The 27949-nt window shown below is 45.4% G+C and overlaps 1 protein-coding gene across 3 annotated transcripts in view; it reads left to right on the top strand.

Annotated features, from left to right (window-relative positions):
* The window catches only part of LOC120901567 (protein O-mannosyl-transferase TMTC2), a 157725-nt gene that overhangs the window by 6613 nt on the left and 123163 nt on the right, over positions 1-27949 (top strand). For 2 of the 3 annotated variants that reach the window (XM_040309607.1, XM_040309606.1), the window contains exons 2-4: positions 206-218; positions 1915-2487; positions 14255-14341. In XM_040309607.1, coding sequence (XP_040165541.1) covers positions 2465-2487; positions 14255-14341 — 110 coding nt within the window. In that variant the 5' untranslated portion in view covers positions 206-218; positions 1915-2464. The remainder of the gene's footprint in view (positions 1-205; positions 219-1914; positions 2488-14254; positions 14342-27949) is intronic. The other variant, XM_040309604.1, reaches the window with a different exon arrangement.

Here is a 27949-nt window from a genome sequence, read left to right as displayed (position 1 = left end):
GCGCGACGATCTTTGTCTCGTGGGATGTTTGAGAGGAAGAATTTGTCCCTCCAATGGGTCTCTCATTACGTGATATTATATCGTTTCGCTACAAGCAGCAACAACAGTTGCCGCGTCGAGGACACGTTGCCTTTGTGTGCTATTCTTAGTACTTCCATTTCAATCTCCTCTAACCAGCATTTTTCTTTTCGTCTTCCCTTTCCAGATCACATCCACTAGTGAGCTTTTAGTCTCGGCAGTTCTTTCATGCACCTTCAAACGCAACGCATTCGATGAAAAGTCTCATCAAAGACTTTTCCATCGCTCGAACGCCGTCCGAAAAAAAAAGGAAGACCAAGGGACACCAAACAAAGCTTTAAAGATCGCCCCGGAAGAAAGTGGGAAGAAACAAACAAACAGACAAAAAAAACATAAACCTCAACCCGGAGCAGGAAAAAGTTCCCACATTCCAAGAAAACTATACTGAACTTAAGCTCCGCAGTTCACTGTTCCCAGATCCCGGAAGGCTGGCAGAAAGGGTCGTCGTCAATCGTCGGGTGGTTTAGCAAAGAAAAACAGCAATCTGCGAAGCGAAATCCACACCAGAGACTGTGTTTTTTTGTGTTTGTTGTTGTTGCTGCGTAGAGTTTCTTCGGAGATTCCACCATTGCGTTATTTGTTCGCCCAAAGAAGTCACTTCTTTTTTGACGGCGTTCCGGTCCGTTTGGGGTATCGAACAGTTCCGAAGTTCGTTAAGGGGGGAAAAAACAGTCTTGCTTTGCGTGCAGAGGAAGGAAACACACAAAACCCATTTCAATGATCTGACTTCCCAAGAAGTGGCAAATGCGCGAAACGTTCGAAACGGACCCGTTTTTGGTAGCATCATCTTCGGAGGATGCATGAAAAAGGGGAGAAAAAGAAAGGCACGACAAAGAAGATCTAGAAATGCTTAGTTCCGAGTGTCAGAATTTTGGAGAGAGAAAAAAAAACCCGACGGGACGTAACTCGACACCCTGACAAGGGCAGCAGTTTAGTTTAGTCGCGAGGGCAACTAATCCACCAGCTTTGTCTCCAGCTGTGGGGTAAGAGACAGAAAAGGCAACACAAGACTAACACCAACTTTGTTGTGCTGCTGCGGTGGTTTCGCGGTTTTGCCGCGAAGGAGCAGCAGCGGCAGGACTGGCTCACCCAGCACGCACATAGTGTAATGCGCTCGTGGAAAATACTTCACCAGCGGGAAGCCAAATACTTAAGTCTGGTGGAGACATGCCGGTGAGAGAGAAGTCCCGGTGGCGTGTACGTACGCCACCTGCCAGAGACGTTCCACCCGTAGTGAGCTGGAGGAATAAAACTGACAACTTAGACCAGCACAGGTTGCGTGTAAAGGTTGAGCTGAGAGGATCTTTCCCAGACGTGCGGTTGCCTGAGCCACTCCAAGTCAGCTTCCGACGAACGACGACCGACGAAAGTCAAGTTACCAAGTTGAATTTACATAAATAGTTCTAGTTGCGTGTTTCGCTCAGGTAGCGTTTGCTTCCGTTGTGCCGTTTTCGAAAATGAATAATTTTATAACAAAAAAGAGGTTAAAGACGAAACATTTTCCGGTGGCGAAAGTTTTCGATTACAGAAAGTTTTCGAGCGCACTGGACAGTGACAGATGTGCAAGATTGAGCGGCACTCTTTTACGGCAAAACGCGCAAGTGTTTTCACATTTCAGAACGAAAAAAAACGGAACTAGAATGAAACCATTCTTTACTCACAGCGGTTTTCTAAAGAAAGTGAGCAAGGCCACGAATGAAATTGAATGAAACCAACTTCTTGCCTTATCCAGTTTGTTGCTGTTTGCGGCTCTGCACACCAAACTGCATAAAATATGCCATTTTTATTCTACCTTTCTCCATTTTTTCTCCCATCTTGTTCCTTCAATTTGATTAGGTTGATTCGTGGAAGTTAAAGAAATTGTGAAGCAAGCAAAAAAAAAGGCAGCAAACGAGTCGTGTTCGAATAATCCGGGAAAAAGGCTGCCCGAGCGCCCATACACATTCACGCCCGCAGTGCGAAAAGTGCTACTTTAGTGTGAAAATAAAGAATACGAATCAAGTCAAAGTGTGGAATAAATACGCGCAGCTTCAAGAAAAGGAAAAGAAAGTTACAAAAGCGCCCGCACACAAAAAAAAAGTTAAAAGAAAGTCGAAAGTCAAGTGGAGTTGTTAAAAGTTAAAATATATTCTTGCTGCTGCGCGAATTCTGCGAAGTAACCAAGGGTGCGTGGTGCGTACCGGTTCGTAGGCCAGTGTTATCTGTTCAAGTACGAGTGTGTGTGTGGGTGCGTGTGTGTGCAAGAGAGAGAAAGTGTATGCCTGTGTCAGTGTGTACGCGCCCATAAGCGGCCATGTGAACCGACCGTGAACCGTAATATGATTTTTCCAGCAACCGTCAACCAGAGCGGCGCAACGGCAAGTTTAGCAACGGTTTAGCGGGAACGATGGTACAGCGCAACAAGTCAAGGTAGGTTACACTGGCAATGGTATGTGAAAACATTGCCCACAAATCGAAACTTTTTGGCCAACCTTCGGAGGGGGAGAAAGTGTAGCATGGAAACATGGGCCACAGCAGCTCGTGAAATCAATGTTCTACGCACATTTCATACCATTTGATGTGCATTTGGGTACGCCTGAGTTGCTGCTGCCCTCAATTGAGGGTTGGAAATAATTTGCTAATGCTACCACCGCACGGGGGCGGGGGAGTTTTGGAACGGAAATGGAAGGAGAAAAATGTAACTACATGAAAGCGCATTTGGGAAATGGACAACTTGTACCGAACCGAACAACAGTTTGGCCAGCGTTGTAATGCGCCATCTTAAATGTCTCCCCTAGGGTTCAATAATTTACAACACAAATTGCAGCGTGTCAGTGCACAAGTCGAGTTGTAATGCCATGAAATCGATTGTGAACAATACGCTCGCTCAAACAGTCATCAAGTCACTTCATTCAAGTTCATTATCAGCGAACATTGTGTGTGTGATCTCACGCATGCTCATCGATTTCAATTATAATTGCATTATTACACCGCAAGTGCATGGCAATCGGCGGTTGAGCTGTGTTTAAGTATTGATGGTAGTGTAAGAAGATCACTTTAAAGTAAATTGGCTTTCGCAGTGCATGGGTTGGAGGTGAAATGCTACAGTTTGGGATTAATTTCTCTGAGTTATGCTCAGCAATTGGTTGAAGCTATTGATTACACATTTGGTTTATTTCAATGGCCTTCTTATTCTTGTTACAGAATAATTGAAATATTTTGAAACTGTAGCGAAAAGTCGATACAAAATCCTGAAATGCTGCTATGTTGCTTTTAGGACCAAATTTATGTCCCAAGTTATAAGAAGACTTGCATTTTCAACTGTCATATTAAAACAGTTTGTTTTGAAACTAGTCAAACCATCGAGCCATCAGTTTAATTTAGACGCCAAGTAATTAGAAGTATTCAAACAATAGAATTATAGAAATAAGAGCAGATAAATAACAATTCTTTATAAATTATTTTGACCTCGCATTAGTGAGAGAATGTGACGTAGAAGGAACAGAGAACCTCCATTAAATCTCATCCAAACTAAGCTTGCTCTAATCCTCTCCCTTCATAATTGCTAAACTGCTGTCCATTGGCTTCCGTGCACTGCCTTACCTGGCCCGTTGCGGATAATGACCTTACCCCTTACCCCTTTTACCCGTGGTGCTGGGTTTCGCTTTTATTAAAAAGCATTAGCGTTAATCTTTAATTAAAACTTTCGTCTACACTTTTCTACCGGCAAGCAAACGCTCCTCTATCCCTCTTTATCGTGCAAGTTGGCACCTTGTTCTCGTTGCAATCTTTACCTGCAGCCCTAGTTGCGGCTTGTTCGGGTAAAACATGGAGCGAAGAAAAAGCTCCATCTCCTTTGCTGCCGGTATAGTTGGAAGGGCAAAGCCGAGCTTATTCAAAGGTACGAGTTACCAGTGCACCGGCTTGTGCCTCGGATCGATGCCGTGAAATAATTATAAAACTAATTTCCTTCCCGTTGTCTACCAAACCCCGACATGGAGCTTTCTTTCTCGAGCCAATATGTACGGTGGTGGAGATACGTTTTGGAAATTTTCCGAGTTTCGATGCTACCTTAAAAGGGAGAGTATAAGCGACCTTTCTTTTGCCTTTCCCCGCTCATCCAAACTGCATTGAGCTTTGGTAGAAGACAAGCGTTTACCCGTAACTACAAGATGCAATGAACTCAGCTGTGGTATAATTTCCGCAACCAAGGCTGCTGCTGAACAAACGAAGAAAGGAGTTCGGGTTTCTCCGGCATATTTATACTCGGTCAGGGCCAGTCGGTTCCAACGGCAGAGAGTTTAGAAGTTCCCCGCAGAACACCTAACACCACACCGGAGCAGCGTGGAATTGCCTGTGTTGACCAAAATGCTGGCAAAAGAGCGAGAGACGCTGATAATTTATATTCATAGGCAAGCATTAAAACACCATTAAGATAATAAATTACATTTGATTAAATCTGCATAACGCTGGCATGTAAAAATTGTTGTAAAACTTACGGTCACCGGAGTGGTCGGACACACCCGGTAGAATGCAAGGAGAGAGTGGCACATAGTCCAGGAAGTGCGGTAAGTGTGTTGTCCAGTCTGGGATGAAATTATTTTCCATTTTTTTAACTAGATAATACAGGAAAGGATTGCGGGTGTGAGAGAATGTAAACGAAAGGCATCTTAGGCACTGGTTTGGAGGTTTTGGTATACTTTGACCCGTTCTGTACCCATTAAACTGCTGGCCGTTGTTAACGTAGCCTCTGCTGGGAAGCTTTCGCAGCTCGTTCATCCTTTGCTTGCTTTTCCCCTGTGTTACGGGTTTTTTTTTTTGTAGAAGAACCCCAGCATAAGGGTGAAAGTGATTATGAGCAGCACGTAAAACCCATCCGACGACGCTTCCACTAACCGGACATGGGTCCGAGCGAGAAGCGAGGCAAAATTATTAAAATAGTAAAGACGATGATGATGATGGAGATGTTACACGTTCGCACGACGATGGTCCTGGTAGCGTACAAGGTTTCCTTACCGCCGGAGATCCATTAGCTACCGAACAATGAAGAAACCTAACGGCAGCAGCAGCAGCATCATGAGCAGCATCGTCATGCCGTGCCATCGCCGAACACCGTGGTATGAGTATGAACAGTGTTGTTCCACAGCCTCCGAAAAGGCTCATCTCGTCGTAAAAACGTATCTCACTAGCCACGTAAGTGATGATGATGAAACGGTGCTCCCTGTCGTACGAGGTACGGAATTTTAAAGCCAAAAACCCCGGGAAATCCCTCAACGGAGCAGCGGAGGCAGCTTTGGAATTAAGTGTGTGTGTGTTTGTGTGTGCCCTTTGGGGAGCTCTCGTCAATGTCATTGCCTTTTCCTGAGCGAACCTTGCTGTGCTGCGATTCAAAGGTTGACGACAATGAGGACGCTAGCTACGCTTATATGCATCCAGCGGCAGGAAAGCGCTTTTCCCCGTCTACCAGCGCGGCACACCAAACTCGTAATGAAGCAAGCAAAAGGTTATTGGTTGGATGGTAGTTGATTGTCCGAGTTTTGTGTTGCGCCTTTTTTCATCTGTTTTGCTGCTTACACGTAAGGCTGCTGCGAGGGTTGAAGGAGATGGAGTGATTTACAGCGAGAGAAATTAATTAAAGCTTGGGTGAAAATTCTATTAAAGTGGCTCGCATAAACTGCTTCGAATGAAATTAACATGCCACCGGATAGGGAATGGGTGAGAAAAGTGGTGTTGAAATAAGGATGTATAAGGTTAGCAAACACCTGTACCGTTGGTCATTACGTGAAGGTTATACTAAGCCATTGATCTCGAGGCACGTGAAGGTACAACGTGCCTTTCAAAGGGGGTAGTTTTCCGTAATGAATTTTGACATTGCGTTTTATGATGGTTAATTAGACGACCAGGAGGTTTAAAATAACAAAACTATCCTTTTTTATACTAACACCGGGGAGGGATATTGTTTAAGCTACTGGTGAATAATAGTTTGATGTCTATATCCTAATATCCTAATCTATATAACAAAACATTTATATGTTCATCCTCCGTTATCATCATTTGCTTTATTTCAAGCATACCAATGAACGCATTCTAACCTTAAATTTCAACATAAAACTGGAACCACAAAACATGCATACTATTTTGTCCCCCCGGTGAAAATTTCCTCACACTATCCCACGTCGAAGTCCCACTGGAAAACGAATCCAATTCACCGTTTTGCTAGCAAAAACTAGAAGTTAAATGGTCATTATTTCCACCGGCAGTTTTGCGGTTGACAACGTGACCTCTAGCCCTTGGAACGTACTCCAGGGTGACGCGAAACCACTCTCCACCGGCCTACTCCAACACTCGCGAAACACACGGCCCGTAGGCATTCGATTGTCGACCATAAAAACGGGACTGCTGCTGTCTGCGCTGCTCGATAGCGGAAATAACTAAAAAACCACCGTGCGATTGTACGGTCGCTGGCGTGTATGGTGCAGGAAATTTGAGGTTATTTTATGCCACCGAAAGCAACCTGTACGCGACCGTCAAAGCCCCATCCCGGTCGGTTCCGAGTGCGGCGAGACACACCATTCTAAAACGCTACCCCCATCGCACAGTGGCTACGCATTGGAGCTTAGGCCTTGCAATCGCGGAGGTTGTACCAATTGGAGATGCATTTGAATGGATTTTTGGGCCAGAAGTTTGTTGGTGGATAGACACACACACACACACACACACATACGTGCATGCGTGGGAGTACCTGGTAACATTCTATCACCCAAAACCAATTGGAATGGAAACCCACCAAATAGCATATGGTCGCGTGTTTTCGGTTTAGGCCGGAGCGATTGCAATTGATGCCAACCCCGGCTCGATAATTAATGTTTTAATTTTCACCGAATGATGATGCTGGTGGAATTTCATTTCCAATGTAGGGGTTTTCGGACTGCAGACGATGAAGTTTGAGGAATTGATTATTTCATTTGAAATGTGCTCTTAAAGTAATTTTAGTATAAAACGTTAAAGTTTCAGGTTTATTCTGAATAGTTTTAGGCTTTAAAACGATGTAAACTTAAATGGACAAATTGCTCATAATAAATTGGCATGAATGTCATTCAATACTGAGTCATTTATAAACACAATCCTGCTGCTTGTTCTTTCATTTTTAAATCAAATAGCAGGACTTGATCGATTTTCTTCTTTTAAGTAGCATTTATGATCTTTGTTGTTTGTTGCCTGTGGACGTTTTCAGAACGTTGTAGTTAAGCCAAATATTGTTATAAAGACATCAAAATTTTATTCACATAACAAAATAAGTCTTCCATCCCTCTAAATTGTACCAAACGATTCTGGAAAACAAAGATAGGAAAAAAATTCACAAAAAAACTGTTCCAGCCATTTTATGTTTTAAAGATCTTTTTTCGGAGAGTTCAAACATTTTTGTGGAAAATATGATTTGCAATAACTCATTCAAATTAAATACTCCATGAACCAAAAATGGAAACAAAACGATCTTTTGAATTAAAGTTCTCGCCCAAATGCCTAATGTATGGACAAAAGTCACTTTAATCGTTCCATTTCGCAGTGAAATTCAACCAATACACGTGTTTGCAGAACCGGTATAATGCTCTTAAAACAACAGCAAGCCAACTGGGAGCAACGAGCAAAACCAATCTGCCACGGAAGCGATAGCACGTAAACATTCCATCCTGGAAAGACTGGGCACGCCTTCCAGTCTTAAGCAAGAGACTAAAAACAACAGACAAACCAAGTGCCTAGCCTTCCTACCATGCCAACGTGTGGTTTCACAACAACGCCTCGGCAAGAAGCAAGCTGCCACAAAAGATGTCACATAAAAATCATCCCTTGGCATTGATGGCAATGCCAACGATGCTCGGGGAGAGGGGCAAACAAAGGCAAGAATACGAGACAAGGCCCCGTGAAAACTTCTTCCTTCAAAATACCGGCTGTGCCTTTCAATTGCGCCGGGGTCAAAAGAATTCGATGGCCCGAGAAAGACACAGCGACAGCCACACCGAGCTGAATGCCAAAGTCGGCCCAGATGGGAGCAAAACTTTATTCCCTCCCCCTCCCCCCCCACACGCCACTGCTGTTCGTCTTCGTTTGCTTCGGGTGAGAGGAGAGGATGGGAGAAAAAAAGATGACAATCAAACATTTGCATATGTTGCGGATCAGCAGTCGAATTGGTACTGACCGGGCGCAAAGTGGCCACGCGGCCATGGGAAGAGGAGGATGGTGGTAGTCGATGGAAGAGGAGAAAGTCACACACTCACCTACCCACATGCAAGGAGCCTTTTTGTCGACAATGACACGCGAGTCGGCCATTTTGAAGCCACCGACGTCGCCGCCGGGTCATATTGAACCGGCATGCATGCACTCGATTTTCTCTCCTTTAGTGCTCCCATTCCCCATTGCCTCCTGTCTGAAGAGCTTTTGAGCTGACCGAACCGAGCGGCTGGTAGGACCAAACTTTCAAAACCCTCCGTCAGTTCCCTCGCACGCTTTTCCTCGGTCAGGGCAACAGCAGCCGTGTGGAAAATCTGGTCCATCTTCTTCCTGCCGGTAAAGTTCGGTCCGGTCGAGAGCTACTCGATTTCAGTCGGACCGGAGTTCCCGGTTGCAGCCCGCTGCTACCGAATGCAAAGTTCTGCTCCGTGACATCCTGCAGATGCTGCGCTGGTTTGGTGTGCGGGTGTGCAGAATGCTTTTTGCCTACCATTCTCGTTCTGTTGTAGAAGCAATGCCAGTGTACGAACGAAGCCAGGCTTCAACTAGCAACAACACACACACACACCCGAGAAGGAAATGAGAAAGTTGCGGAAAGTTTTCCGTTTTATTTATTTTCCAATGTTGATCTGACTGCTTGCACACCCTTCTGCGCCGTTTTCTTAATGTGCAGGCGGGCAAACCCCGAAATACCGTCCCAGCAAGCGTTCAACGAAGCGGGAAATGGTTGGTCCCGGCCATTGCACTACTGAAGCACGCGGTGGGTACACACGCACACCATGGGGAAGAAAACTGTCTTGCTCGAAAATTTCATTATCTGAATCGGCCCGAAGCAGTGTTTGTGCGGTTGCATCTTTAGCAGCGTCCCGGGAAAGACGACCGAGCACACCGAAGATGGGGAGCGGGAAGACATTCCTAGCGGTACTCGAGCACTCGAGTGCAAACGGTCACCACTTTTGCCACTTTCGCCACCCGCACGCACCCCACGCCTCTGCCGGGAGGTTTAAAAAGCCCACCGTACCGAAGCCATCTTAATTTTAATGAGCATTTGGTTCAAGTTTCGAGCGGCCATTAATGCAACCCGGCCATTCCTTGGATGCGGGAAGAATGTGCTCGGGCCACCGAGAAAAAGCGGCACCATGAGCTCGTTGCGGAAGCGGGAGGATAGGAAAATTGTGAAAAATAACGGCCTGACAGAAGCGTGGCAAACGCGGCGAAAGCAAACCCAGAACGACACAAAAAGACCGAAAGCAATTCAGGAGCAAATGGGAGTGAAAATTAAAGTTCGCCTCGCTTCAGCTGTCTTCTTCTATGTGTGTGTGTGTGGGGGTGATTTTTTCTGAGCAGAAGAGTGCTCTCGCCTCCACCACTTTGATTAAAGTTGATGAAAAAGTTTAAATTGTTTCCATTATTTGTCAGAATGCGCGGTCAACCCAACGCTTGGGACGCCGGAACGCTCCGGAACCCTTTTCTGTCCTTCCTGGCATGATGTGGGATTTCCTAGCAGTCGTTTCACAACGGCTACACAGCATACCTAAATGAACTGGAAGATTTGTATAGGAAATGGTAAGGCAAGGCAAGAAAAAAGAAAAAAACACACACACACTACAATAGAAACCTGCTTCAATGAAACACACTTTAAACCGCATGTATGAACCGGCATTCGGGCGTGTCAGTCAATAAACGAAACGGGTTTCTTTTGATTAAGCTTTGAAAAGTGGATTTTCCATTACACTTGCGAAATTACTTTGTCTGTAGTAAGCGTGTGAATATTTAAATTGCTGAATGTGAATCCAGAGCCAAAATGTTCTTGGAAAAACATTTCAGTTCGAACAGTAAAAGGATCTTTCTGTGTATTGTTTTAGTTTAATTTACAATTAAGTAAATTGGATTCGCAAAATCGAAACACTATGAAGCTGATGTGCGAACCTGTATTGTAATGTATCAATTGGCCATGTACAAGCTGTAAATTACAGTGAAATTTGTGTTGCAAAATGCTTATCCTGATGCTTTGAATTTCCGAAAATTCCAATAATTCAACCGTTTAGCAATAATAGCAGACTGAAATAATTCATGTTCGTGTGCATTGTGCGTCGCGGAAACTCAAATTAATATGAAAATTTGCATTAATTACGCAGTTCTCTTTTATCACCCCTTAGTTTAAAAGAAAATCACTTATGCTACTTTTCAGGTTTACTTTGCAATCGCAAAGAATCATACCCACAGACAGCATCAATCTCCCGGAAGAATGTAAAATCCCAGCTGCATCGCAATGCCTGTCACGCTTCTGTCACGAGCCATTGTGAGTGTGGAAAATGTCTTATCAAATCTCGACTGCTGCAAATGCATCTCTAAAATTCTTCCCCAAATGCGCTCCCAAAAGGATAGCAATTGTACCCTCCAAAAGCGACTTCAACTGCACCACCACTGGCACCTTGCGCAGCAGCCCTGCCCTCGACACATACGCCTCCACACTGTCCCGCTTTGGCATCAGCTTTTAAGGTTTATTAAATCCCGCTCTGCTTAGAAAACGCATATACCATCCGGGACCGAGACGGAAGCGACAGAGGTGATAGGTGCACCACATTCACGGAACACCGGCGGAACGGCACACGGTTGATGAAGTCGTTGAAAATCACCACCAACACCGTACTGCCGAGTGTAGAGCGCCACCCGGCCGCTTCCGAACGGTGGCTTGAATTTGAATTTTTGATTATAATTTGTACGTAGAAATGTTTAATTTTGGCATAAATCACGTTACCGCTAACTTTGACTTCGGCTTTTGCCACGGGCCACGGGCAAAAAGGGGGGCATTCCTCCATCGTTTGTCTGTCCTGTCACGCTGTCGGGCGGCCGCTCCGCCGGGTACTAAAACGCACAATTTGCAATCTTGCGCACACGTACCGGCCCGGCTTGGGGAGGGGCTGGTATAAACGCGGCCACACGTACACTCCGAGCGGAATGCATTTCGGTGCATGAGCGAAAAGCGAAAAAGGACTCAGGCAGTAGTAGCGGTGCGCAACCCAGGTGAGATGACACAGGTGCAATGGAAAGGCAGGCCCAATATCTAGCGCTACCACACGGCTGTAGCCTAATGTGTGTGTGTGTGTGTGTGTGTGTGTGTGTGTGTGTGTGTGTGTGTGTGTGTGTGTGTGTGTGTGTGTGTGTGTGTGTGTGTGTGTGTGTGTGTGTGTGTGTGTGTGTGTGTGTGTGTGTGTGTGTGTGTGTGTGTGTGTGTGTGTGTGTGTGTGTGTGTGTGTGTGTGTGTGTGTGTGTGTGTGTGTGTGTGTGTGTGTGTGTGTGTGTGTGTGTGTGTGTGTGTGTGTGTGTGTGTGTGTGTGTGTGTGTGTGTGTGTGTGTGTGTGTGTGTGTGTGTGTGTGTGTGTGTGTGTGTGTGTGTGTGTGTGTGTGTGTGTGTGTGTGTGTGTGTGTGTGTGTGTGTGTGTGTGTGTGTGTGTGTGTGTGTGTGTGTGTGTGTGTGTGTGTGTGTGTGTGTGTGTGTGTGTGTGTGTGTAATTTCCATGCACGACCCGGGTGCACACAAAAAGCTCGCATTTCGATGATGGCGCTTGCCGGTTGCGAATGCTTTCGGGAAAAGTCAAAATTCGAAAGGATTTTCCTGACGGCAGTAAGGGATTTTTTGTGTGTGGCGTGTTCCCATGTCTCTGTCCCGTAAGTCCCCTCCTCCCAAGCTTCATTCATCTATTGTTTGACGCGCGCGTTTGCTGAAATGAAACTCTCTCTCTCTCTCTATCTCTCTTTCGGTCTTTGTGAGTGTGTGCGAGCAAAAGATGAAATCGTACGTCAAGGCTCATGAATATGTTGCAAACCTTCGAGCCTCTTCTCCCGGAGCCCGGGCACATGGTACCATGTTTGAAGGTGTGAATTTTCATCATGGCAACTCCAACTACTAAGGTACACACACACACACGTTTCCCCGCCCAACCGCACTGGGATTATGCAATTTTTATCCCAATTTTAAAGCTTTCACCGGCAAGCTTCAATGTGCAAGCGCTCCGATTGGGGCGTTACCGGGGAATACAAAAAAAAAACCCGTGCACACAGACTCACGCAGAGCGAACTCATGAGCCCTGTCGACAGGAGCTCTACGTTCGCCGAATTCTCGCTGCACGCTGATGAAAGGCAAATACCTCCCAGTTAAGTCGAGGCCAGTTATTGGCCCACTGTACATGCGGCGAAGGGATTGGAAGGTTTGGCGAACGGCTAGAGCAATTGTGAATATTTTATGCACGCCAATCTAAAGTTTCCGCTAACGCTGACACAGATTCGGCGGAGTTAATTGTACTCGTGCGGGGGATAGTGCTAGGATATTACAATTTGTACGCTACACTCTAGCTGTTGGTGAAAAAGCGTTGCCAGTTAGCAGACAACTGACACATGCTATGGTGCTCAATTGTATGACGTTTTCCTCCACGAGCTGTACTTCCACTGTTTAATGTTTTATGTAAACTAACTTTAACTGCTATTCCTTTTTCAAATGTTTGGTATGAAAACTGAAAGAATAAAAGAAGTAGGATGTTCTCATTCAAGGTACGCTTAAATCGCTCTGCTTTACCCACTCCGCATTCCATCCGGCGGTTTGCGATTGCATTTCACGCATCCTCTCGAGAAGTGACGTAAATTGGTCCTTCGAGCCGGATTAAATTGAACCAGTGTTTTTTTGTTCCTTGCGCGTATGTGTCATTCGAAGCTCTTCAGCTGCCGCTCGTGTGATTGGAATGCGAGGATGAATGGGTATTTTTTTAATCTGTTCTTCTTCCTTCCGATATTCCTGCTCCACCTATACCCCTGTGTGATTCAAAGGGGCCACACAAATGCACACATAAAGACGCCATCAATTTATTCAGATTTAATGACCAAAGCCCGGGACAGTATTGAGAATTATTGGTTTTTACTGTTTTGTGCCCTACCCCGGAGCGGTGCCACAGAGCAAGCGACGACGATGTATGTATGCCCTCCTGCTAGCTATAACGATCCGCTCTTCCGCTTCCTCCCTTTTTCCAGCAATCACCTTTCATCCCGAGCTTGGATTCGGAGCATTTCGCGTTCCGAGCGCTGGCAGGCTCGGCAGAGCCGTGGGCAGCAAAATTGTGCATAAATTGAATTTCGATACGAATTTAATTACGATAATCTGTGCTAGTGGGCTGGAAGAAGTAGTGCGAGTCCACACACAAACTCATACAGGGTAAGAGTTGGGCAGGAAAGCAAATAGAAAAAAACGTATCGACAGTCGGTTATTCGACGTTAACCCATCCCCCCACCTCCTTGCTTTGCTACCCCGGGGAAAGGCATTTTTCAGTAGGCTCAATAAGGCTTGTGACGGGGAATTGGAGGCACCAAGCCCGCTCACTGATCGATATCGAATTCGAATAACGCTTTCGGACGCTATTTTGATTTGCTCCGGTACCGGCCGGGTGAATGAATGGTTTGCGCCGCCCCCAGCATACATTCACAGCTTGACCGGCGGAAGGGCGGCTGGGATACGAACATTGTGAAAGGTCAGCACGGTACCAAATCCTGATGGGTTTGTATTCTGTGTGTACGTCTGTCTGTATGTGTTTATGTGCGTGACCTGTTGCGAAATAATTCGGATACTTTCGAGAGCCCTTTCAATCGGGCACTTTTCCTCCCGCACGCATCTACACACAATTGCGGGCAGATGGGACCACGGCAGGGATATAATCTAAAATCGATATTTGCATTCAATGGTTCACAGGCAATGGTAAACGCTTTTAGCATCGCAACCAGCTGAAGCACAGTGGCGCAATGGGGCAAGGTAGAAAAGAAAAGCAAAACATCATTTTGAGGGGAAATCCGGAGCCGCTGTGGGAGAGGATTAGCTTAGATGCATTTACGCCGCGGTTGGCTATCGGGTTGGAACTAACACGTAAAACCCCGTAATCGAAACTGATCTTCCCTCTCTCTATCTCTCTCTTTCTCATTGCAGCATGGATTACGTTAGTTTGGGCTGTTGCACGTTGGCCTTCGTACTGTACATTAACACACTGAGCGCGGGATTTGTCTACGATGACAGGTAAGTAACGTTTGTGACGAGCGAACGTATGCGAACGTAGCGGGTGACATCGACATTGATCGACCTGAGTCGGTTGCGTTAAACGATGGCTGATCAATTTCGGGATAAATGTAAACACACACACTTGTAGACACATATCCACAAACACGCACATTCCTTGGCTGTGGGGAATGGAATAAATTGCTTCTGCTATTTCCGACAACTCGACGCAAAAATTCTAGGAACCGACATTCATTACGAAGCACTGCGTCTTTCACCAATATCAAAGAGTTGCTTTGATTTTACCAGGCGCTACCCTTGCCCTCCCTGTCCAGTGCAAATCCTCGAGCAGTAAACTTGTCAGCAAATTTCCCCCACCAAGGCCCTTTTCAGCACCGATCCTCCCAGGTTTCACTCTCATCAAAGCGACAGAGGACGACATTTTCATTAGTACAATCCACAATCTACTCGGCACACCAATCATGGTATGAAAAATAGATAGCTTTCGAAAGGCGTATTGACAAGCCAGGCCGGGTCTGGCAACCAGGGGAAGGCCGATCGGCTCTCCTGGGGGAGCTTATCGGGGCCGGCACAGCAACCGGTGATAGATTGAATTTTAATTCGTCTAGTTAATTTCACTCCATCACTTCTATTTGCACTGCGAGCGGGCGAGTTTGCTGACGGTGAGAGGCTGTGAGACCAGGGTGGAACGGAATGGTCGAGGGCTATTGATTTGGCTCTCCCGTCGGGAGTTGGAGAGTGAAAATAAGCCTGATTTTGTGTCTGATAAGCAATGGTTGAGTAAGGACCGGCAAACCGGTCTAATAACTACGGCATCTGCTAGATTAATGAACGAGCATTGACAATTTATCATCAACTGAGAAGTAGTTGAGGTGCTTAAACAATCTTTTTTGACACGAAGGCAAAATCAAAAGTTGAGCACTGGCATTTGAAAGAAAGGCCAACGTTCAGAGGCAGATGCGTTCATTCCCTTTAAGCTCGGAAATGAAATTCTTCTCGAAATGGTCCCGACCACACACATACACACAAACCACCATTTCGAACGGAAGAACACGCTTCTCTCGAGCGGTTTGGCGGCTCTACCCCTCGAGCAGCGTGTCTGTAAGTAGATAAGTACATTAAGAAGATTTATATTCAAATAAACCATGTTCACTCACACGCTCTCCTACACACACACGGACACACCCATAGACACAATAGATTATTCAGTGTATTATCACACAAACACGCACCTCGATGGAAAACCCCATCTCACGTCCCACATACACACACACACATACAGTAAAGAGCACACCGAACCTTTGGAAAAGTGAGGCAGGAAAAGCGGGCCCATGCCCATGAAAACAAGCGACCCGACTGTACGGACATTCCGGTCGGGTCGTCTGTTACATGGTTGGGCTTGAAAATGGTTATTATTTCATCGCTTCTGGATTATTTCTTGCGGTCTATCTTGTGTCTGTACGTGTGTGTGTGTGTGTGTTTGTGTGTTAGTGAGGTTGAGGGTTGCCTTTTTTTCTCACCGCACGGTGTGGGGTGAGCTATCTTCCTCTTGTGCTGTCTCGTGTGTCTGAATTCAATTTATCTTGCGGTGGGACCCCAGAGAAAAGGTAACGACGCACTGGGTTAACCTTTACCTCACTACGCCAACACTTAAACGGGTATGTGTGTGTGTGCCGGCAGACACAGACACACGATCGTGTCTCATCGGTTGGTTTCGGGTTTTCAAGAAGAGCGAAGAGCGTGACTCTCTACCCCCAGCTGAAGGTTAGAAAACCCCCCCCCCCCCCCCCCAACGGAAAGTCAAAACAATCGTCTTATCCCAAGCAACACAAGCTGACAGCCAAGTGTTGCTTGCGTGTTTGGCGGCAGGTTTCACTTACGCTTTCCATGTCGCAGCGTAGCCATCGGGGGTAAATTTCTTGTTTCCGGCTTGGTTGGTGAAATAAAAGTGACGAAAGGTGTGGAAAATGTTTGCCACATGCGCTAACGCTTGCTCGCTCGCTAACAACTTCCGGCTACGATTTGTTCCATTTCGAGACGCATTTTGTACACACAAAACGCTCTTCCTTACACATACCGACACACGTACGTTTGCCTTCTGGTGAGTGTGTGTGTGTTGAGTTACGGTTATTGTTTTGTTTTAAATCATTCCACCGGAACTTTTCCTTACGTCTCGCGACGCGACGCGAGCAGCACGCGCTCGCCCATGTTTCCAAAGGAGCGTTTGTGTTTCCGGAACCAAACCAACACATCCGGGAAGACAGGTACGGGTAGGTTCGTTGGTACGGTGCATTAACAAGCGGGGCTAATCGGTGTTCCGAGCTTGGGAACAGCTTTACAGCCCGAGGCCACTAGAGGTGGCTCAAGCTGGAAGATTTTGGACATTGCTATGGCTTTGGTATTGAGCATGTAAAGGGGAATTTGTAATTGTTGTGTTGTGGATATGTTTGTGTTGAAGCAAGTGGACAGCAGCGTAAGATCGAGCAGAACAGCGCTCGGACAGGTTCGACCCCCAGGGGAGTAATTATGTACACGCAATCTTTCATCACTTTCACACCGTGGGTCAGGTATCACAGTACAGGTATGGTGTAGGTGTGCAAGTTATGAAGGTTTTGTACTTACTGAACCACGCACAAACACAGTCATTATATTATAGATACTTTGGAGTTCGATTTTGATACCCGTAAATTGAAGCTTCTCTTGAAAATACTTTTCATCTTGCAAGTTTTCATAGATCAATTCACCTCCAGTTAACCTTATCGAGCCATATCTTGTGCTCAATAACTGTCCAATAATGCAGACACACGCATACTTGAAACTGCATCACACACACACAAACACGCTCGACACGATACCGTGTAATGGACACCATCGTTCGGCATCTCCCGTTTACAAAGGCGCACCGGCATTGTACACTGCCATTGTCAGTGGAGTGTGTGGAGCGCTTTTGCTGCAGAGGACATTACCGCAGAGGCCATCCGAGATAAGGGCAGTACAGCGCAACCATCCTCACCTGCAATGCAGGGTTTTTTTTCTCGTCTCTCTGTTCTACCACGCGTGTATACGTTCATACGTGATCCTTTTTGGACAAAATGGGAAAGGAATTCTCATTTACGTCCGTACCGATAAGTGGACAACTTTTTCCCAGCTCCGAGCTCGCTCGCCCACCGTTAGAAAAATGCCAACGGAAGGCGGCAGTGGGCCGACGCCCATGTAACGGGAGTTGTTTTCGACGGCTAATTAATGATGCCAGTGAACCATATGAAACCATCCCAGCAGGAGCGCTCCGGCAACCGATGGCGATGGTGATGATGATGATGATGAGAAGCGTTGGAATGTGTTTCGGGTAAGGTTAGGCTGAAGGGTTGGGAGTGTAACACCGCACCGACATTCGATACATGATACGTATATAATGGACGCACGGGCGTGTAGGAGGGGAGGATAACCCGGCAGGCGAGCAACATCTGATTAATCGTTATGGGCCACCCATTTCATCGGATCGCTTGCAATGTGATAGCAGAGAGAAGAGTTTGATATTGCTAGACTCTGTTTTTTTGGTGCTTTGTGAAGGGTTCGAGTTTTGGGTAGTTGAAATTGTTACGGGTTATGAGCTGGTTGAGCAAATTTTCAATCGCCACTGCTGCTGAGCTCATTATAAAGCGGAACAAAGTGATGATGGCATTTGTTTAAAAAAGTTTAGACGACAGGGGAAGGTAATTAATCCCAACCAGTTTATGAAATACAAGATGCGCAACAGATTGATGCATTTATTTTTAATTGATAATTCTATGAAGTTATGAAATATCTAGCCAAATATGTACTCAAAGTCAAATTTAAATATTTTTTTGCCAACATTTTACTTATATCTATTTTACCTCTACTGAAAAATAAGTAAAACAAAAGCTAACGTAAAGCTCATTTGCGTGACAGTTTACTGCTTCATTCCATCACCAAAAAATGATGCATATCAGACGCTTCCCGCAGTCTTGTTTCATCGCCCAAGGCAATAAACTAAACCGGGCGGTCCAAATTTACCATGTCACATTTCGTTACGCGTACAATGGGAACGGTACCGAAATACACCTGTCAAGCTATTTTGATGAAAATACCGTACAGCGAGCAAATTCCACCAGCGACCAGGCGGCTCCATTGTCGGGCACGGGCCACGCCAACCGAATTCCTAATCGACCTACCGAAAGGCGCGACGTTTGCTGAACATTTAGTACATTCCAGCGCTGATCACAATCCGCCCCCCTTCCGCCCCTTTCAAACGAACCGCTTTTGTGCAGTATTCACATATCACTTCAACAAGGTATGGTTTAGAACGGGAAAACATAAAGCAATGTCCCCTATAACCGCACACACACACACACGGGCCTGCGTGGGCGGTAGGGAACCTCGCCTGCTCTGTCTGCGCTTTCCACATTGATAAACTATTCAATTGAACATGGAAGAAATGTATCAGCGAGCACAAATCACACAAACCCCGTCGAAGGGTCAGAAGGATTTCAGGAGCAAAGGGTGGAAGAAAAACGGTCAATTGAATCAAAGCTGGCATGAATGAGGAGGGCAGGCGGCCTTCAACGACTGAACAGTGGGTAAAAAAAGGATTCTAGCCGCTTGCTTCCCGTCCCTACTGTCTGTCACCGGTTTGCTGTACGATCGCTTATCGGGTGCGTGTTTTTTTTTGGTTTGGTTTGGTTTGCTGTGTGTCGGACCCAACGGACGATGAACATGACAAGTCGCGTACACAAATGCCCTCTCGTTGTCGACGATGGTATACGACCTGGTGGAAATAAAGCTAAAACGAGCAGGAAACTACAATTGAGTGGCGAATGGCTGCGGATGGTTTGCTGTAGCTGAAGCGGACAGGCACCGAACCAGCAAACATGATTCGGATAATGATGATAAAACATTTCAGCATGCGATGCATGATTTGTGGAGAGTGGGAGAAAAAAAAGAATGAAGCAAAGACAGAAAAAACCTCCCCCCTCCCCAGTCTAAATGGTCCGAACGGGTCGAATCTGACTGCCGGGTATCGAGAATCGACAATAACGGGCCACTCATAAATCATCTACCATGCTCGATTATTAAGCAACTGACGATAAACACATTTACCTGTGATTGACGGTGAACTCTCACAGTGGAGGTTCACAAACAGACCGCGGCAAACCGGAGGTAAAACAAGTGGAACTGCACACGCTTTTCCACCACCAAAATATGAGCCCCGAAGGGTTCTGTACCACCGTCAATCTCCGGGCAGCACAGAAGAAGGAAAGAAGAAAGTAAATGGGTTCGATTGAAAATGGTTGTTTTCGGGGCAAAACGGGAAATAATACATAATGGGAAAACAATTTGTCGAATAAATATTGTATGCCAGCTGAGGTTTATCCTTCGCTCTCTTTCTTTTCCCTTCCATCCTTCCATTCACCCGCTTGGTGCGTGGTTAGAGCGCTTATCAACTTTGTACGAATGAGGGAGGGCAAAGGGTTTTGAGCAGTGATTTATTTTCGTGTATGATAATTTAATCATGTTGCTGTCATGTCGACCCCGTTACCATAGTCTAATGATAGGGGGTTGTTTGCGTGATGCGTGGGGCGTGTTTTTTTTTCGTTCACCAATGTGAAGTGTTTTAAAACGCTTCGAAACGAAAACAGTGATTAACTTCTTGCTGGCAGCTACAGATGAGAAGGATGAGCTCTTGAGGAATTTGTTTTTGTTCACTACTACGAGGTAGTAATTAAACATCAGCTGACAGATTTGGAGAAAAGTATGAAGAGATTTTTATAATGTGAAGGAATTGCACTGAAATTAAAAATATACCAAAGATGTTAGTTGTACCGTTTAATTATCCTGTCATTTAAAAAAAAAACACCATAAACTATTAACTATCTTATGAAGAAAATTGAATGTTAGAATTGTGACTGTTATTAACTGTTGGATTTTGAGATAGGCAGAACACACCCGTAAGTTAGGCAATGAATTAATAACGCTCAAGCGTAGGCAACACGCATTACATCTTATTCCTATTGGATAGAAATTCCATTCAATGAATCCATTTGGAATAGTGTCAACGCAACGAGAATTAAACAAGAAAATGTAGGTATCGCCAACGAAGCACGTAGGCTCCTGATAAGAACACCCCAGAAATTGCCAATAAATCGAATGAGAATTCCAATGTAATGAACTAAATTCTTCTTCCAAGTTTTTGGTGAAACAGTGCTCTTATTGGGTGGTTGGATTTTCGTTAAAAACAGCAAGACCTCTACGACAAATTCCGCAAATAAATTGGCGGACGTATGCATCGGGGTACCAAGTTAATTTTAACCTTTTTTAAGGATTTTGCTCGGGAGTGCTGATCCCTTACTTAATAAAGTCCACGAGACGGAGTAGGTCGTAAAACCCTAAAAACTGGTAATTAGAAAGTGCTATGCTTCTATTTATGACTCTCTACACATGGAAAATCTTCTACTTAAGCTAAAATAATCTTTTTCTTTTACACAACAACCACTGTCGGTCAAGGCCTACCTGTACCACTAGCAGTGACTATTGATCAGTGACCTATTGATTACCTATAGCAGGATGTTCCTTCCTACGTATGGGGGCACGGTCCATTAGGGGTTTGAACCCATGACGGGCATGTTGTTGAATACTAATACTAATACTAAAAACTATACAACTTTCTTCAGAAATGTTGACCTTTTCGAAAACAAAAAATTAAATTGTTTTAACCTTTATCAGATGACTTTATCGAAAGAAAACGTTTGCAATAACGCTAGAGGACAAATCTATTACATTTCATTTTAACTTAAGTATGGTATCCAATCATTTATGAATATTCTATCAACGGAGCCCTTCACGATTCTAGTTAGTTTTTTATATGGAGTTTGACAGTTGGAGGCTGAAATCATGTAAACACTCCATACAAAACCACGCACAAAACTAGCCTGCGATTTTCAGTTTAGATTATTCTAGCCTCAAAGCTAGAATTAGATTCGAGTACCTGCTCGAAAACACGGTATTGTTTACATTTACCCCAAGGTGGATTAAAGAGATCACGTGGTGGAATCTAGAATCAAAGTGTATGCAGTCCAGGTGGTCTCATAGCATGTTATTAATAATCAAATTTGAATATCACTTTTTGACAGTATGGGTGAAAACTTTTGTTCAAACAAGCTTACTGGAGGCTTGACGAATACTCAAAACATTCTTAAAATCTTTTTTCAGAAAAAGAAGCGAAAAAACCAGCCTTCTAAATTCATACTCCTTGGGATAAGCACGCCTGTATATTATACCCACTAAGATAGCTGCTCGAAAACTGCTATACAATGCAAACAGCTGACAGGTTGAAATTTCAGCCTACGAACTTAAAACGGAAAGAACCCCAACGTTGGGTTTTGTTCAATAATGCTATTTATGCTCAGCTTTATATGGCTTATTATGAACGAATATTTATAATTGAACAAAAAAACTAAGCTATTGTGTTAAATTTAAAAAAACTCAAGTTTTTAAGACTTATATTGAGACAAATACTAAAAAAAGAACATTATTTTAAATGTTTGAACAACCTTTTTGGGTAGCTACATCTTTAAACCAATTTTATAATACAAAATTAAAGCACATTCCAGCGCCTGCTCCATTACAGCGCTTAATTTCCCCTAAATAAGCCCAAGAGTAATGGTATTATGATCAAATTTCACTCCAATTTCAAACGCTCCCAAAAACCGAAACGTGTTGCGCTACTTCTTGGGCGATGAATTTCACTTTCTCGCATCAATTGTCTGAGCGGACCGAAAAATGTTATACTCATTGCTGCACCATCGCTTGCCACACGAGAGCTGAAACCCGAAACGCGCTTCCTCCTTGTGTTACTTCCTTCCGCCTCTGGTGTCTGTCACACATTATCCCACGGAAGCACAGTTCACTTCCTGCTGCACTAGCAGCCGGTATGCGCGCGGTATCGATTTTTGCTACGCCGCGTTCCTTTGCCATGAAAGACACAGCCCCCCCCCCCCCCCCCCGGGCCATCTCACTCTGTGCAAATCCTTTCTTGTTCACCGCAGAGCAAACACATCCGCACACACGTTCAACCGCAGCGAAACAACCCGTCTCCCGTAGAATTTCGGGGAAAAAGATTTTGTTCCATTCCCTACTCCCAGAGCGCGCAAGAAAATGGCAAAACGTCTGGCCCCACCATCGGCCCCCCGTAAGATTACCTTCCGCCAACCGGGAAAGCGAAGCGAATCCAACTGACTTCCCGTTGTCGCCGCTCTTCGCGCATTTCTCTGCCCGTATTATTTTCCTATAAAAGCAATCTAATGACAATGATTGATGAAAATTATGATCTAATGCTACCGGCAATGGCTTACCGGCGCGGTACCAACGGACGGAAAGCACCGAAACCGGGGAGGAAAAGCAGTGGCTCGGGAAAGTCGAGAAAGCTTCCGAAACCGAATGAAATATGTTTTGTGGTATTTTTGGTGTGGTATTTCCATGGTTTTCTCGTTTCCTTCCCGACTCGTTGCGGCGGTGGAATCGTTTGGAACTTGTAGAGAGGGGAAAAGGAAGGGCACTTGCCACACAGCAGCAACCGAAACTGCTTGTCCAAATTAATAACGAACCCGATACGGAAACCGGAGTATCTCGATATCAACGGGCGATTTATTTCCCCCCGAAGATCGTTGCGCCGGGGAAAACAACGACACGCGTGCAAGCGGTAAAACAGGAGGCCGGCGGAGGCGTTTCGCTGACGTGCCTTTCGTTGCCATATTTTGGCAATTTTACCGCCTTCCTCCTCGCAACACACTGTTCAGCGCGCATCATTTGTGTGAAGATATCCAGTTGTAACGACTGCCAGCGATCGTATCGTCTCTTTGTGCGATACAAAACCTCCATCGGATAGTCAAGCCAAGGAGGGCGGGTCTGGTAGGTCATTTGTCAGGAAACGGTCGTCTCCGGTCGGTCCAAAAATCGGTCGCATTCTTGACGCGTCGGGAACGGCAACAAGCGTACCCGGACAACAAAGGAATCGAACGATAGTGCCAGCAATGGAAAGTGATCGTAAAAGTGATTTTATTGACCGATACGCCGAGCTGGCTATTAATTCCCGTTTGCCAAACCGGCCAATCCGGCCGGTGGAGAAGGGGCATCGTAGTTCTACCCGCTTGAGATAAGTTTTCCGCGCCCGCTCACATTGGCGCGAGGGCTTTTGGGAACGGAAATAGCCTGCACAGCGCACCGGTGGAGGGAGAACCTCAAGTCTCTGTGCCTCAAGACCATCCGATAACCCACTTACTCTCACACCCATTTTCGTGACCTCTCTGGTGGCACATTTTGTCGAAGGACTTTCAGCGCTCATCAAACGTTCAACAGGAGTGCTTCGCATTTTTTTCTTGCTGCTTCGTTGCGTGCTTTGTTTCGCCTTCGAGTCGAGTAGCAACAGTTGCTATTTCCGGATGCCGGCGTCAGCCAAGTTGACGACCTGCCGACCAGCCGGCCGATGACGGGTTGCGTGCGGTTGCGTTATGGGACGCGTCGTTGGAATTGGAATTTCTGTTTCATAACCAACGTGGGCCGGAATGGAATGGAGTTAAAACGCACCCAGTTTGATTGATGATGATAATGTGTACAAAACTGGTGGATGAAACAAAGTCATTGATGGCTGACTCTACAAGTTTTGATAAGCGAATTCTATATCAACTTCTGTCAATGCTTTAGATCTTATTACTAGTAATCAAGAAATTAGCCTCTCTGATGCATGTGGATAATTATTTCAATATTCTTAGGGTGTTATACTTCAAGATCTGGACATATTTGATCTATTTTATACATCTTTTAATCTTGAGAAATCATTTTCAACCACGTAAATTGCTTTGGTATCGTAAACGTATTTGCATTTCCATTGAGATGATAAGATTATTTCAGTTTTGTGAATACCTTTTTTATTGATTTAAAAAGAACTTTCACCAGCAACAAGATGATATTCAACAATATAGCAAAGCTGTTACCAAGGATTACTGACAGTGAAAATGCTTTAAGGAAACAGCAATCGCTCAAAAAGCGCTTTCCACTCGCTGCCAACTGTTTGCCCTTTCTGGGTAATACCCAAATAAAATCAAGTGAAACTCGACTCCAACACCAATAAATTAAACCTAATCAAGGGGTATATCTGCAAGCTATCGCAAACTTTCTTAAAGAATTTACAAGCCCCAGCCAAAATACCCCCAGTGGATGATAAGCTGCTTCGCCGGAGCTTAAATATTGATCTAAAAATTTAATCCTAATTATGCCATTTTGCAGAAACTCTTCATCCGCTTCACCAACAGATGATTCCAAGGGCATCACGTGGCGCTTTAATCCGCTTGCCGAATTTATTCGCTTCCAAGAAACCCCACTCACCTTCCTCTCTCACTAGAGTTGCAGGGCTAGATCATTATTCGAAGAAAATATTTACCTCACGGCAGCAGCCGCAGCAGCAGCAGCTACAGCCATTTTGAAAAGCGTTCACACCGGCTAACAAATTCGTCTGATCTCTTTGTCGTCTGCCACCTACACGGAAAAGCCGGCATTAGACCATTTTTACGACGCGGCGGTGTAGAACGGTGTTTTGAGGCTGTGTAGATTTACGCACCGTAATGTAGTGCCCATTAGCAGCTGGTGCGTCGCGACGCAGGGCAACACTTTGGGTCCGTTTTTTGTGCTTCTACTTTCTCTCACTTTTGCGATGGCTCACGGACATATATTGAAGCGATTGAAGCGGACCAAACCCGGGGTAACATTACAACTCCCCGCCGGAAGCGCCTCTTATCTTAATCGATTTAATGTGGTCAATTTATTTGGTGCCGGTTGCTCCTCCCCGCCCCGAGTTGGTTGGCTCGCTGCTCGCTACTCATTTGTCCGACTGGCGCCTCGGACGGCAATTGGCAAAGCAGGCGAGCTAAGGCGAGCGTTAATTCCTGTGTAATCTTGTCGAGATTAAGCACAAACACTTAATGCCGATAGGAACGGTCCGCTCGGTGTTGCTTCGTTTTGTTTGGTTTCAGGACCACGATTTACACTCAAGCGTGGTGGTTTGGGAACCACACTCTGTGCACTGCAAGGGTGCTGCGCCCAATTTTGGGGAGCCGATTCGTTTCGTTTCATTTCACGTTTCCACTCGAATTCCGATACCGCGAGGTGGTAAGTCTCGGCCCCGTTTGTTCGGGTGGGTGGTTGTCATCCACGGGGAAGGGAGCTGTTCCTTTCGGCAAGACAAATATTTGTTCGCAAACCGCTAATCAAAACGAACACCACCAAAACGAGCCATGTTTGGCGTGGAAGGGGGGGGGGGGCAGGAAAAGTCCGCGCAAAAACAAGTGGCAAGCGGGAATGGAAGAATCAAACGTTACCGACGGGTACGGCGAGGTTTTGGAAATTTGCCATCGTTTGGGAGCGTACAAGAGAGAGACAGAAAACGGGTAAGGAGAAAGGAAACACGTGAAGGAAATTTAATCCTAATTAAATCAAATCGATGAAAATGATCTGCAGAAAACAAAAGAAGCGAAACGGATCGTAAACAGATTGTGAAGTATGTTGCGAGGCTTCTTCCGTGCTTTGATTTGTGCGAGGAAAAGCATTTCGTTTGTTTTCTCTTATTTCTCTTTCATTCTCGCTTCCACCACTTCATGCAAGATATAGCTGGCCCACTCTTAATACAGTTTGTGATTGGTTTTTGTTCTTTTTTTGTAATGTTTTTTGCCTTTTATGTTTCTTTTTACTTTTGCTATAATAACTGAACGAGCGTCGGCCAACAACGAGTGACGGCCAAATGGAATGCGTCTTGAGTTGTTTTTTTTTCTTCTTTTTTTCCCCAATATTTTCGGTTTCAATTTTGGCATCAAAGGAAATTCGATTTGGATAATTCAATCTTCAGTCCCACTGTTTGGCTGGAGGGAGCTTTGTTTTCGATAATCTCTTTTGTTCCAATTTAATTTGTTACTCTCTGGTAGATAATGGCTAAACAATGCTTATGCCATCTCTTTGATGAAGTGTTGTTTCAATGATTAAATTAGATTTTTTAGAACTTGAAGCAACATTACATTACGCTATCATCAGCCGGCTCTTTAGCCCGCCCTCGAGTTGCGCATTATTTACAGCAATGATAAGCAATAAGCAATGGTCCATTGGCTTTCTGTGTGTGTGTGTGTGTGTGTGTGTGTGGGTGTGTGTGCGCTGCCTTTTCATGCGAAGCTGCCGCTCCCAAAGAATGGAACCAATTTGAGCCGAATCCCTGCACAGTGCGTTTAATCGAGCGGACTAATCTGCAGAACGATAAACCCATCATCAAATCAACATGACAAAGAGCAATTTTGATGTCATTCCGATGTCTGGTTGGGTGTGTGTTGGGTGTTCCGGTCAGCAATGCGAATGTGGCCTCGTCAATGGCGCTGTCTTATCCACACGCTTCATCTCGCGTCACCCTACGGCATGGCAATCTTCGACCATGGATAACGGTCAAAACGAGGCCCACGAGAAGTCGATGCCAGCTAGAGCTGAAAAGGACGAACAATACAACTACAACAAAAACGCCATAACGCAAATCATCCACTGCGGGGGGGGGGGATGCGATGAAGAGAATGGATTTTTTTGATTTTTGGGATCATGCCTCTACCATGCCAACACGAAGCGCAGCTCACGTTTCCTGTTTAGCGCCATGTCACGTTACTGTTTTCATACACCATCAGAACGATCACACACAAAAAAACTAACGACGAAACCGACCTTCCTGGTAGCGTGTAAATGAGTGTTGATACGAAGGGCTGTGGTACTGTTCTCTCACCACCAACTACTTCCAGTCTCCACCACCAACCGGGGGGAAAACAAAACCTCCAAAGTGCAGCACAATAACACCAACAACACCGACTGCCTGTTCGTGATGGAGGGAAAGTGATAGCAATCAGCGAACGAAAAAGGTGAACAAAACCACCAGCGAACGGCTCAGAGGGACGGTCACGTGTGTGTGTGTTCTTTTTTTTTGTCTTTTCCTTTCGCTTTCCAGCCAAGTCAAGCGGAACCTTCTCCTTTTGGCGCTGTCTTGCGTCCAGCCGGAAAAAAACCGCAAACGCCAACACCACAGCCACTAGCGCGGCACTGTGCAGCATTGCGTGTCGCTTCACCAACCACTTCCCTGGCCATACCATACTCCCCGCTCGCTGTCAACAGTTTTTGGCGCGAAAGCCGAAGACCATCGTGACGAAGCCATTTTGCCTTTTATGCTGGGTTTTAGGAATTGTTAAACGAGCGGGAAAAAATTGCCCCACTGAAATGAAAAGGCAACGACGGGAGGGAGAAAGCAGCACAGAAAGAAAACAAAGCATGGTGGACAAAACAAAGGTTGATTGTGGTGTGGAACTGGGTGGGAAAAAGGGGGGCAAATTTTCTCATAACTTCCGGTTGGGTTTTGGTGCGTTCTGGTCTTGGGTTGGTTCTTGGGAAGCGGAGTCATCGTGATGTCTTTGATCGGCAGCAGCTGAAGGATCGATTTAGGGATTTTTTGAAAGAATGATGCCAAGAATGTGTACGCAGTATTACTCGTATATTCTCAAATAAATGTTTACAGTAACATTCAAT

This window comes from Anopheles arabiensis, chromosome 3, assembly GCF_016920715.1.
Source record: "Anopheles arabiensis isolate DONGOLA chromosome 3, AaraD3, whole genome shotgun sequence".
Lineage (NCBI taxonomy): Eukaryota > Metazoa > Arthropoda > Insecta > Diptera > Culicidae > Anopheles > Anopheles arabiensis.
Note: the sequence above shows the minus strand (reverse complement) of the source record. Positions and strands in the feature narration are given on the sequence as shown.